The sequence below is a fragment of the Lycorma delicatula genome, chromosome 6 (assembly GCF_047948215.1).
Source record: "Lycorma delicatula isolate Av1 chromosome 6, ASM4794821v1, whole genome shotgun sequence".
NCBI lineage: Eukaryota > Metazoa > Arthropoda > Insecta > Hemiptera > Fulgoridae > Lycorma > Lycorma delicatula.
In genome coordinates, this window is record NC_134460.1 from 94,651,958 (window position 1) to 94,666,450 (window position 14,493).

The 14,493-nt window shown below is 28.0% G+C and overlaps 1 protein-coding gene across 6 annotated transcripts in view; it reads right to left on the reverse strand.

Moving 5' to 3' along the window:
• Positions 1–9,735, reverse strand: part of LOC142326043 (leukocyte receptor cluster member 8 homolog) — an 85,868-nt gene extending 76,133 nt beyond the window's left edge. For 2 of the 6 annotated variants that reach the window (XR_012756659.1, XR_012756658.1), the window contains exons 1-4: positions 9,050–9,411; positions 6,939–7,030; positions 5,265–5,310; positions 4,077–4,161 (exon numbers count right to left, since the gene is read on the reverse strand). Coding sequence is in view for 4 of the 6 variants with exons in the window: in XM_075368135.1 (XP_075224250.1) it covers positions 4,077–4,161; positions 5,265–5,310; positions 6,939–7,030 (223 nt within the window). In the remaining 2 variants the exon portion in view is untranslated. Of the gene's footprint in view, positions 1–4,076; positions 4,162–5,264; positions 5,311–6,938; positions 7,031–9,049; positions 9,412–9,461 lie in introns of those variants that run through there. The other 4 variants (XM_075368135.1, XM_075368136.1, XM_075368137.1 and 1 more) reach the window with 4 other exon arrangements.
• Positions 9,736–14,493: the final 4,758 nt, after the last annotated feature.

The window sequence follows — 14,493 nt, forward strand, 5'->3', positions numbered from 1 at the left end:
CAATTACATTCACTGTGACAATCACATGGTATAGAAAAACATTGTTTAAAATTAGTACAAAATTTGACTACAGCCACTGAAATAAAACAATGACTGCCATCATCCCAGGTCACTTAGTTCCACTGCATCTTACGCTAAGCAAAAAGTAGATTCATGAGACTGTGTAATATTATTTATGCAATAGTTGCCAGTAACTCTAGCTGGGATCATTGCATGACCATCCCTTTGCAATCTGGGTCTTTCCAACTTTCAAGCACATAGTAAATTCACAATTCACCCCCTTAAATGACGATATCCAAGTACAGAAAATATGTTGGCTGATATTTCTAATTTAATTTATCTTTCCTTTGAGGAGTTTGCTATCAACATCAACAAAACTACAACCTGTAATAAAAGTAGGGTTATGTAGTTTTGTTATTTATGTAACAAATCTATAGAAATTGTAATTAATTTCTAATTAATGTAGTTAATGCCTAACATTTGGCATCTTTATGGGTTTTTGTACTTTTCCTTGCATGTGTAATATTTCTAGTATTTCACATTTCTAATACTTTCATCCTCCATTTCAATAAGAGTAGTAATTTTATATTTTCAAAAGTGATTATTTCATTTTTATTGATAAAGAAATCTTAATGCACACTACAACTTCATTTGCACTATAAATAAAAAAAATAAAAAAAGAACTTTTAAAAAGTATCTCTAAGATGGATGTACAAGGGTGATCCAGAAGGAGAGGGAAATAATTTGGGAATGGATTCTAGATCTTGAAAGAAGGTTCTTACAAACATATGTCTGAAAGACTGTTATAAAATTTTGGCTAGAAAAAAAATTCACTTGGATTTCAGTTCCCCCAGGGGAAGATATCAAATATAAAACAGAAAAATTCAGTGACGAAAAACTTTTTTTTTAGGTTCGAAGTACAATAACTCTGATAAATGAATAATAAATGTGTAAATTTTATTATCAAAACTTATAGAGAATTTAATTCTGAGAGAATTGATATAATAAAGTTTGAGAAAAAAAATCTACTTTTATTAAATAATAATTGACAGAAAAATGTTATGAATTTCTAAAAATAAAATAACAGCCCTTTTTTTAGTACAATAAATTTATGTTTACTGTTGCATGTTCATTAATTCATGCTGTACTTGAATAAAATTTCCAACACTAATTTTTTATGAATGTTTGGTGCGGCATAATCAACTAACAATTAGTATACAATTTCGTATTAGAATGTGTCACGGGGAGAAATTATCTGTATTTAAAAATTTCTTACAGTGCTTCAAAATTTCTCATTAACAAAACAAACTGAAATGTATTATCAACTTGATGGAGCACAAACACATTTCATGAATGAAGAGAATTCTTAAATGAAAAATTTACTGGTAAGTGGATTGGATGTAGAAGGCTGGTAAATTGATCAGCAAGCTTACTCTATTAGAATACTGTTTATGGGGTTGGATGAAATGCGAGGTATATAAGCAGAAAGTAGACAAATCTGAAGAATAGCATTTCTCAATGCTGCTGTCCTCATCCAGGAATGCAAAGATATCAGTTACGTTGGCAACATAAAATGAAATGAAGATAAGTGCATCAATTTCAGTGGTGGAATTTTTGTATATTTATTGTAAATTAATACATCCCAACCCTGTAGGGAGACACCTAGAAACGATTCCGGTCACCACACCACCATCCCCCTGTTCCCAGCCCTGATGGGTGTAAATTTATATAATATAAACCAGTGTATTTTTTTTTAAGTAAATTAGAAGTATCTTAATTTTTCAAAGGTCTAAATGTATTGTAATAAAAACAGATGTTAATAATAAAAGTTTTGTTTTTTGTTTTTCATAAACTTTATTAGATCAATTTTCTCAGAATTAAATTCTCTAAAAGATTTTATAAAACATTGGAAAACCAAAATACATTGGATATCAAAAAAACTATGGGAGATTCAGTTCTGGGGCCTGGTTTATTCCATTTTTCAGGCCAAAAAATATAAAAACATCAAGTTTACCCGTAATATATCATATCTTAAAAATTTCAATATGACCTCATTTCACCAGGGGGGAACTGAAATCCGGGCAAAATTTTTTGCTAGCTGTTCAACTTGATAAAGTGTTTTTGGACATTTTTGTAGGAACGTTTTCCCCCTATTTCCAGCTCTAGAATCAGTTACCAAATAAATCCCTTTCCCCATGATTCCCTGCATAAATCCATAAAAAAAAAAAATAATACATATATAAATGAAAATAACACTTCTTTTAATAAGACAGATTAAAATGCTATATTGATCTCAGTAAAGAAAAACTCTGAAGAAAATCTAGAAGAAATTACAAAAGCTTTCTAGAAAAGGACTTACAGAAAAGCTTACAGAGTGTGGACAGTGATAATTATTATATTTGACCAAACAAAAGGGTATATTGGGAACTGGTACTGTAAGTCAGGCACTGGGCCCAGAGATGTAAATTCTCATCTTTCCTTTTTCGAGTTTCCTGTTGACTAAAGATTTTGGAATACGTTTCTTATTTCTACGAAAGGAACCAGTTCTTCGGTTATTTAGAATCTGAGGAAGTTTCACAGGAGTGTAGATATATCTGTTACTAATTCTTTTACAGAATCCATTAGTATCATGACAAAATTTTCAGTGACAAGACGTATTTTGTAAAGTTACCTCTTTTCCAGTGTAAACTTTTAAACGTAAGTATATCTACTAATAGTAAAGAATTTTACACATTTTTATGCCATATTTGTATCTATTGGTCTTAATGTACTGTCAAAATATAATCCTTCCTCTCAGCATGACCATAGATTAAACTATACAAATCTGATCCCCAGGAATAAATGCATCGTAAAATAAATCATTAATTTTCTTTTCAATTGTGCAATATTCAATATTACACAAATATTTAATATAAACATAGGAAAAAAAATAGTTTATGTAATTACAACAAAACAGCAGCCGATGAAGCACAAATATCAGATATTTTGTGAGTCTACTAATCAGGGCTACCAACAATCAAAAACAGATGACTTTTTCTCCCCAGACCTAGCCAATATGAAAGAACAATTTGTATTGCATGAATGGAAGTGTGAACAGAACTGATTACACTTCCAAACATTGCTATGTTATGGGTCCAAATATTATACAAAAAAGTCGCTGGATAAACTCAATGTGTCCATTTTAGGTATAATCAGTAGTCAACATGCTTAGTGAATTGTCGATATTTTTATTGTTATTATTTCTGTGATAGTTGCTATTACTTATTGTAACGTGTATAGTACATGGGAATTGAATTTTGCTGTTTATATTGACCTATTTTGTACACTAAAATTATTTAATAGTAATAAATTGTATTTGAAGAATTTTTATGTGAGCATCCATCTATCTATCTATTAATATCCTTGTCGAACCATGAAAAGTTGACAATACTTTTTATTTTTAATGTTTATCAGAAATGTTTATCACCAAAAACATGCTAGGCAATATTTTACTTTTAGTAATTTTAAAAAAGTTTTTCCATTTTCAGAATACAATTTTTTTAACAGCTACAACTTTGCATGGAACTCTGATTTGCTTGCCCTAGTAATTAAAATTATTTAAATTTTCATCTATTATTTTAGTACATTCCATTCTGATGCACAAGGTAAATGTGGATGATCTCTTACTTTAATACCATGCACGAAGCTCTTACAAAACAGCATAAACTACCAGAGCAACCTCAGTGAGAGGAGACTTAAGTAAAACTGTGATCTACACAAAAAATAAAAACAAACACCACTTCCAAATTTGTGTACATTGTATGCAAAACTTCAATAAAGAATTATATAAACAAAAGTTAAGGATAAATCATTAGCAAATTCAGGGCAGTGTTAGCTATCTAAACAAGTACTAAATTCTATGTAATCCTCAATAAGAGTATGAATACATTGAAGTATCATTATTGTAATGACTGTTATTACGATATTCAAATACTTTTTCAGCAGTTTTACAAAAAAAAATTTAATTTTAATAAATAGTACAGAAACCTTAATATAATATAAAAGACATTAAAATTTATTATATGCCACTGTCTTACCTCCAGACACAAATTCTTTCATTCCTGTTGGTGGAACACCCAATAATGAATGTGATTGCTGTCCATGAAATGGCATTGGATGTCCCTGTAAAATAATTACAATCATATATTAACAAACCATATGTGAAAAATCTAGTATCAATACTATATAAGCAATCTGACTATAGATTGATATACAAATTCATACTATATAAATTTTTAAAAAGATCCCTTACAAAGAGCTAATCAAAACTAAATTCATTGACTAAATGTTTTGAATTATGGGCATTAAAATCAATGCAACAAAGAACCCTGCTCTTGTTTACAGATACAAACTTTGAAAGAATCTTCTTTTAAAAGATATTGATATTAAGGATAAACATTAACACTGTAAAACTAACTACAACCTTCATATTGTTTAAGTAATCAAAATAACTATAAAGATATGGTTAGTCGCAAATCTGTGAAAATATTTTAAATAATTACCATTCACAAATTATAAAATAAATATTACACTGAATTAGGCTAAACTAAAATCAAGTAACATTTCAAATGTGTTGCAATCATTTCCCAGTAGATGAAAGTGTAGTGGCAAAAGTTAGCAATGAAACAATGGAGGAAGGCATTATATGTTTGTTATAATACATGAAAACATCATTCATTGTAGTGGCAATTTCAAGGAAATACTCCATGATCTACTTGTGAATAATAGTACAATGAAGTAATAAAAAGTTTTATGGGGTGAGATTGTCTGGGTACTTCTTGGCCAGGACACCAGAGACCAAATAGACGCACTGATCTTTATAAGATTTTAAAGGTTAAATTCTACAAGCTTCAGTGGATATAGGCTATTTGTATTGATGATAAACAGGTGCGTATTCAATCTGCATTAAAATACTGCTGGTGTTAATGGTTTTAGTAGAATTACTACTCATCTTTAATAACTTCTTAAGTGACAGACTGAAAGCAATCACAATGTATTGGGGTAAAAATCACCTTATGGATACTGAACGTATGTATGCAAGACCCCCCCCCCTGCACTGAGCGTCTTGATCCTCGCAAAAATATATAGAAGGTTGATCCTTACATGTAAGCCACTGTGATTAGTTATCACAAGAACAATAAAAAACTAAGAATTTATGTGTACTGATGTCTATTGAATCTAATATTTGTTATATTTAATAATACAACAAAAAAATAAATACTTACATGTGGATAATAGGGGTAATATCCCTGATGTCCGTAAGGAGGGTACCTGCAATAAGAAAAAACAAATTGTAATTTTAAAATACAAATTTATATTTTAAACTGATACAGCTGCATGATAATCTGCTTCAGAGTATAATTTTGTTACCAGGTACTATGCTGACATACATTCATCTGTAGAAGATAATTCAGTTTGTCATGAATCTAGTAAGATTACTTATAATACGAAAATAATTTATCTTACAATTAAAAACTATAGGCCTGTATATAAACTGTTATTGAAAAAGAATTTCTACTATAACACTATAATCTTTTCAAATTCATCTTTGTTACATTTTAGATTGAAATGTTTCTCGTAATTATGCACTTATTGGAATCGCTGTTTAAAACGGTCTTCCTAATATATCAAATAAAAACAAATGAGCTGTATTAAAAACCAATTATTCTCCAGGATACTTTGGTTGCATTTTTATAACAAGTCATTAATATCAATTTATTTATTTTTCTTGCTTAATCTGAGTTTTATATTATAAAACAAGTGTATGTTAAGATTTAGCTAATATGAGCATTTTAGAACTAAGTAATAATAAAATGGAAACAATTTAATTAGAAAAAATATTATATTTAACTGTTTAAAAAAACAAATTCCTATGAATAATCAAATATTTGATGAATACTTATTTCAAAATGGAGCCATAATAAAACAATGAATTTTATAATAAGAAATAATGCATTAACCACCGTAAAAAAGTATCAGAAAAATATTTTATTTAGTAAAATGTCTACTACCACTACAGATTTTATATAAAATTTATAAATAATTTTGATGGAGAGATGATGCACTGAAACTAAAAAAAACCTTTCCTAGAATAAAATTTTATTTATTTACTATTTTTTTTAATGATTTGATGGTTATTTAAATTGCTTCTTGATTTAACACCTCAGTGTTATGTAAAAAAAAAAATATATAATTCAACTGCATCATCTGCATTGTTCCAGACAATTTAATATTACTACATATATCTAAAATTTAGAGGAAACATTTAAAATTCTTAATATCTATTTAACTTTTAAATAAAGTATACACAAATTTATTCCAATTTACAGGATATTAAATTATGTGAATAAATTTACCTATACTTTGGTAAAATTTTGAGATGAAGGACCCAAAAGTTTACATTTTCCTGGTCCCTTGAAAAACTTTGACCAAAATTAAATGGTATCAATGCCCCAAATTAGACATTAACTGAAGATTTTCAAACAAAAAACAGGCCCAACATACATATATATGCTGGCCAAACATCCTTCTGAAATTTTTGTCAGAAGCAAGGAGGGGGGGGGGAATGAAAATATCAAAATCTGCAAAAAAAATCTAACATGCAAAGTTTTACCAGATTAGTATATTTTCCCTTATATAGTATACTGTATAGTTACGCAATATAATTATATAGCCATGTAAGTTTTATTAAAATACACCAACACTTCTAATAAGGATTAGAAAATAAATTTCTTCATAATACTTCATGAATACTGGTAAATTATCAATAACTGCATTATAAAAGTTTAATGTATCCTTTAGCAGTCACAAATTTGACAAATGTTTTATTATTTGACAGTAATTAGAATAAAAATGTAAATTATGTAATTATTAAAATTTTAATCTATAATTAAATTTACCCTGCTTGATAAGCATGCTGATACATATTATACCATTGCCACATGCCAGGAGGTGGTGTTTCACCTCTATCGCCCACAGTTGAGTTCATCATCTGTAAATAAGCAAAAAATTAAAACTAAATTCCTTTAATTCTAAGTTATGCATGAGGATTTTATATTTACTACTATATAAAAAAAGTTTTGGTACTGTTTTTTATTTCACCACAATTTTTTACAGTTTTTTATGCAACTTCTTTGTCAAAAAATTATGCATTAAACATATTATTACAATGTATTAAGAAAAAATATGTTTGTTAGTAAACTTAGGAAGTGTAGGTAGTTTGTTTAGATTATGTTGACTCCGTGTACTGATGAATCATTCATATAACAAGATAGCCTAACCAAACATAACCTATGCTTGCTAACCTCATCTTATTTCCTATTTTTCATTAAAGAATGTACTTTTTCCACCTTAAATAAACATAATTATTCATTTACTCATGAAATCTGAAGAAGCTGCATAAAAAAGTGGCGGTTCAATAACAAACAAGTACCAAAATTTTTAATTATGAATAAATCCAATTGCATGCATTACTATTTTCCTCTACAGCCTAAATAATAATTTTTTCGTACTGATTGCTTCCCATGAATCAACATTCTCATAGCTTTCACCATTTTATTTTTTTTTACTTAAGAGCCCTAATGTAAAAAAAATCAAGAAGTTAAATATACCTTTAAAACAACTGATATTTGAGGGCAAAGTGAACCACTTAGAGCCACTTCATAAAAATTAAAATAATTACAACTAACTTATCGCAAAAAAATTACTTTTATAAAGTGTAATACTAACTTGAATAGGTACAGGGGAAAATTTAAGTCTTAACATAATTTTTTAAACATCATGTTTTATCAACTCATTTTTTTACTTAACTCTTAACCAAAATATACCTCATTGCAAAAAAAAATTGTAATAATTACTCAAAATAGAAAAATAGTAAAGCTAAACAAGATAAACAATTAGACAACACTAATGTGGAAATTTACAAAAAAACCTTTTTAACTATCTTTACTTCAAATAAAACTACTAGCACTAAAAACTATCAGCAATCAATTTTTAAATTGTAAAAAATGCACTAAACGCAACTTTGAAAGTTGGTTGAATAGGTAAGTATTGAACATGCATGCAACTGTGCACTTTTTCAATAATCTTTTTTCATAATCATCAATTGGATAATATATATATATATAATCATCATTATATTACATATTAAAAAAAAAATGTAAGCAGTACCTCTAACAAATACTCAAACACTAGTGTATTGTGTCTACAATAATGAAGTGGTGGATAATTAATTATCAAAGGTTGCAACTGTTAGCAAATACTGACATTTTCATACAACTCAACAAAAAGGTCGTTGGAAAAAGTACAAGTTAGAGAAATTAAATTTAACATTAAGAATTGCATTTATACCATCACAGATTAACACAAGAATGAATTACTATATTTCCTGATTCCTGTTTTTTCAGTTTTTAACAGAGTAAAGTGCAGGTCATGAATGGAGAAACAAATTTACAAGGAATTTCAAAAACTAATAACCGCAAGTTCTAGTATCAGCATTTGAATATATACTGCAAAATTAGAATATGCAATACAGCTAAATGATAAACTACCAAAACAAACCAAATTTCCTTACAACATTTGTCATAATGTGGATACAGATTCAGATGAATCTTAAATAATAATAAAATTTTTGTTTAGGGTACAATGCTTTAAATAAATTGCATAATAAATTTTTATTATGCCAGTAAGCTAGACAGAGGTAAAAAATGTAATATTAAAAAGTAACTTATGAAAAGTAAAATTCAAACACAACTCTAATTATATAATTTGCTTGCAAATTTCAAGTCGAACCGATTCACAATATATTACTTATGACTAATTCAGAACAAACTTTTATTGCTTATACATAAGAAATAAAAATATACTGCATACAAATGACAGACTTGCAAGAATGATTGTAACTTCGAAAACAGAATCTGCTAATAGAATTCTTCACTTTTAACAGATACTTTTCTGGTACAAAAAAAAAAATAAGCGATTTAACAGTTAATACCGTGTATAAATAACATACCTTTAATTAATAGATGGTTAAGACGTTTACCAAACAGCAGAAACTGAAAATAGGTTGAACATGTATTAATTAAAACAATTCGCAGTCGTAGAAAAAAGCGTTATCTGTAATGTAGGTCACAATAAGGACTAAATCAAAGTTTTTATCAGACTTTTACAAAAACATTCACAAATATTTCAACAGAACTCTAGAATAATACTAAAATGAAGATAAATTTAAAAAAATTACGTAATCAATATATACAATTAACAACATACACTTGAAAGGGCATCAATACAGTATAATACAGCTGTTCCCACCTTGAATTATTTAGTAAAGCGTAAAAAACAATAAACCTTTAACCAAAGTAAAAATATAACTAAACACTCAATTCTAAGCATAAAGATGAATCTATAACCAGATTAAAACTTACAATTCCCTGTTAATTTAACATGAAATTCTAATTCTTAAAACTGACGCCATATTGCCAATAAGAAAAAGTTTCGTTACCAAAATATTACTTTTCCCCGCATGAAATCCAGATAAGTCTTTGGGCACCAGGATTTTTTAATAACTGTGCAAACAGAAAATAATGCACATTTGAGAAGCACGGACTTAATAATTTCTTAAAGAACTTTCCATAAATTTGTAATACTAATGACCGCATCCACAAATATAGTCATACCAACATAACTTCTCAAAGTTTGTAAAAAACACAGCCACCACAAAAAAAAACATAGTTATTTAATCTTAATCTATTTTTCTCACTGAGTGACAAAATAGTTCAACGAATTTTACTTTGGAGCTCCACAGTCATCAACAAGTTATTTATCATCGTTTCAAATGAAAAATATTTGTAACTTATTCCAATTATCTTTGACCTTTAAAATTATGTACATTATAAATGAATTAAAAAAACAAAACTAAGAAAATTTTTTCTGAAAATGATCAATAGTTAATATTGTTTTAATATAATAGATTTCTTGAATACTCGAATTGTTTGGTAATGTTGGTTTACTATCTCTGTATGGGTTGAGAAAGTTGGTCTCTCTCTTATTCGAAATTCTGCAGTGTTACAAATATATTTTTAATTAACATATATGTGAATAATTTCACTTATCTGTCATGGAATCTTATTCTTGGTATGGATATGTTTTCGGGAGGGACTGGTACCATGTTACAAGACCTACAAAAGTCTGATTTTGTATATATCAAAGAAAAACAATTTAAAATATATTAAATATAAAGTAATATTTTAAAATCGACATAAAACAATTTGAGGTTTTAATTAATTATTTCTGAATTATATAACCAACTAATTTAGTTGAAGCATAATTACTTATGAAAACATGAAATCATACTGTTTCTGATGGCGGGATTTTATAAACTGTTATTTTGATTTTTTCAATCTTATAAAGTTGCACAGTGCGAATTTTATATTAAAACTTGATATTTACCTAGAGTCGCAGTATTAACACAAGAGTGAGGTTAATGAGAGATTTGTATTTTGTTTTAATTTTGCAAAGAAATGGGAATAAAATAAATTTGAAATAATATTTTAATTAAAAAATAATAAATTTAATTTATAATAATAAATAATAAATTTGAAATGTAAAGAATTATATAATCAAAGTGAAGAATTTGATTGTTTTTTACTAGAAAGCACCAGTAAAACTTGCTATTCTGACTGAAAATGTTGTATTTGTGAGTTGATCTTATTGAACTACAAATAAGAACTCCATATAACAAAGGGATTTCAACAGTAATTGAAATACTATTTGGTATATAATTTATTTATTATTATTATTATTGTTGTGGTTGTTATTACTGCTATTCTCATTATGTTTATTATTGTCATTTATTATTACTAATTTGTTTTATTTTATATATTTTTAAACTAATAAATTGTATTTATATATAAATATTTGTGTTTCTTAGTATCTCAATATCCTGGTCGAGCTGCGAACATGCAACAATATATCTAATTCTTTATTTAAAATTTTTCTTTAATTTATTGACATTACTGTTGTAGCAAAATTCAGTGCCACAAATTTTCATGCTTTTTTACCTTATATATTAGTTCACTGGCGGAAAGATATGAGATATGAGCAAAAAGATCTAGTGATTTAGTCACCTTAGCTAGAAGGCAGATAGATCCTTTCAAATGAATATGTAATTTATTTTTAAGGAAGAACTGTAGTAGACTCTAATCATGAGGATTATTTAATCTTGAATCTTACTGTACATGTTTGACATTGTAATCATCTCCAAAAGAAGTTGTCCTCCTAAATATGTAAAAAAAGTTTGAAAAAACAAGTTATAGTCCAAATCTCAAAGGTTAATCAATGTAACATTAAATACTGATGACAATTAATTTTACTGTAATATTAGCAGCATAAATTGAATTAGTCGGATCATAAACTGGAGAAAATAGTAGTAGAAATAAGTATAAACAACTTCAGCCCAACTTCATATCCTGTTTTGTAGGAAGTATTGGAGTAATGAATTGGATAACTTTGAAGATAAACATTAGATTGAGATGCAAAGGTGAGTTTTAGTTATAAAAAAAAATCAGTACGTAAAAAACATGCTCTAATTATTTAAAATGGTTGCAGTCTCAGTAATCCACAAAGTACCAGAAAAATTCTTTATTTTTGTTATTGTAGCCTTGTTGGTTATTTTAAGATTATGAGAAGAAACTATGTTATTTTTGTTTACAGATACATTTTGAAATGTTTTTGTAATAGAAAAAAGGTACACATGAAATTTTCAGTATGAATTAAGTTAATCCAAATTTAGTTTTAAATTAGTAAAACTCTTTATACCATATAGAAAGTATTTTACTAAATTTTTTTCATACAGTGAAAAAAAAATTAAATAAAATTTCATTTTATAGGGTTTGTCCCTTTTTCACCCACTTGCTTGCATAAAGTAAGTAGTAATAAATTGTTATTTTTATAAGGGATTAAGTTTTATAAGATTTAATTATTTTTAAATCTGTATGCAAATTTTAATCAATCTTGGGATTTTTTCTTGTAATTAATTACCTTGAACACAGGTCACAATAGGTACACACAAATTTCTCTTTATTTTTTCCTGATTGACTATTTTTATTAAAAATATAAGTTCCTAAATTCTGTTTGAAAAGGTCCCACTCCTGAGCAGCTTATTTCTTAAACAAAGGGTACATTTTTCAGGCTTAATTCAATCTTAAGCTAAATAAAATTAACAAAAAAAAAAACAAAACAAAAAAATATATAACCGCTCTACTTTCCTGAGGTAGAAACTGCTTTTTACCACTGTCTAATTTGAAAATCATTTTAGTAAAATTAATAAGAACAAATTTATTGAATAGTATAACAACATGAAATAACACTGGTAAACAAAATTTGATTTTTTTTCCCAGAAGTGAAAATGGGTGAACCTAATAGCATTTTTCACTGTGAATTCAAATATGGTTTCAGAATTTAAGATTTTTCAGAAAATTCTTATTATGTAAGAATTTTTAAAGACAACTATTTTAATTTTACATTATGTATTTAAAATGCATTCTTAGTATAATATAATCTTACCTAAAAAGTAGTAATGTTTGATTTTCTGCGATATTTTATATAATGAATATTTCTCTTTAGTCCAATAATAGTCAGCTGGCATGTTTGGATCCCATTTGCCCTGGTACCACTTTTCCATATCCAAAATATCCTGATAGAACCATTCACCATTTTCGTTGCTGACTGCTGCTAGATTTGGTGGGAAGAAAACTCAAAAAGTGAATCTTCAGTGACATGTTGCATCCCATGATTTTATAAGATTTTAAAAGATCATCCACTATTTCCTAAGAAGTTCTGGCAAATACTCTTAAAACACTTCTGTGCAGCTTTCTCCTCCTCATTTAACATACTATTGAAGTTGTCATCTTTAAATAAATTTCTAATTTGAGGTCCTACAAAGATTCCTTCTTTGAATTTTACTTCACTGATCTTTGGAAACTTATTTTTTAAGTTAGCAAATCCAAGCTCACTTTGATCCATTGCTTTCACAAAGTTTTCCATAAGCCTCAGCTTTATGTGGAGTGGAAGTAAATAAACTTATTTTGAATCCATAAGTGGTGGGTTAACAACATTATTGTTACCTGGAGTTAATGCTGTTTGGTTTGGCCACTCTTTCTGTATGTAATGATTTTTTCGGTCTCTGCTGCTCCACTCACAGAGACTGAAAAGACCAAATACTGTTTTTGGTGACCAAAACAGTATTTGGTGAAAACTTAGTAACAGAGTAGTTATTTTCATGTCACCATAGATATTAAATTGAAATTCTTCATATTTTATTTTATCTAGCAGAAGTTTTATGTTCATGTAAGTTTCTTTCAGGTCTGTAGTATAAGCTAGTGACACTGATGGAAACTCATTCCTACTGTGCAGAAGTATGGCTTTCAGACTAGCTTTAGATGGATCAATAAACAAATATCACTCCTCTGTTTTGTAATTATGACCAAATGATTTCGTTAGACAAAATATTGTTACAAAAAACAAGTCATCTTCAAATACAAAGAAATTCTTGAAATCATTATGTCTATTTCTGAAGACACATACTTTTGTTTCATGGTGGAGGAGGCTTTGAATTGTGAACCTAAAAGTTCTGCCTCCTTTTTTAATAAATTCATATCTCGTACAAGGTAATTGAGGTCCCCTTGTGTTAGTAGATGTGATTCACCAGATGAACAGGAAGCTTCATATCATTGAATCAGCAAAACTTATGGGCTGAGAACCCTTTGTCTGGCTAGTAAGGAGTCTGACACAAGTAGCAAAACAAATGTGAGAGGCCCAATTTTTATCTTGGTCCCAACTTTGCAGCAAAAATAAAGCTCATAATATTTTTTGATGAGAGGAGTAAAACTACGTTTTTGAAATTTAAATGTTACCTCACCACAAATGTAGCAAAAGCTGTCTGGGGGGTTTATAATGTTCGATGTTCGATATTATTATAGTTTGTATTGAAAAATCTGATGTGGTCACCACATAACTTCCTTATATGCCTATTAAATTACATATATTTTTTATTACTTTCTTTTCATATTTTTTTGATTCCTTATATGAAGTAAAAGAAGCATTGTGATCGCAAAAATTTCAGTTTTCAGATTTCAACGGAAATATCCATTTTGACTAGTTTCAGAGTGACGTAGGATGTTGAAATTTTGGATTTAGGACTGTTGTAACATCTAGTTGTGCACCTCCCTTTTTGATTGCAATTGACTGAACCAAAAGTGTCCAAAAAGCCCAAAATCCGAAAAAATTGGATTTTGTACTTCTTCTTAACTGCAGTAATAAGTGCTCATTGAAAGCTTTTCAACGATATATCATAAGTGGTACTTATTTTCATTGGTTCCAGAATTATAGCCAAATGAAATTTTAATTAATGAAATATTTGGATCTTATAAGGGGAAGGCACATCGATTTCGAATCAGA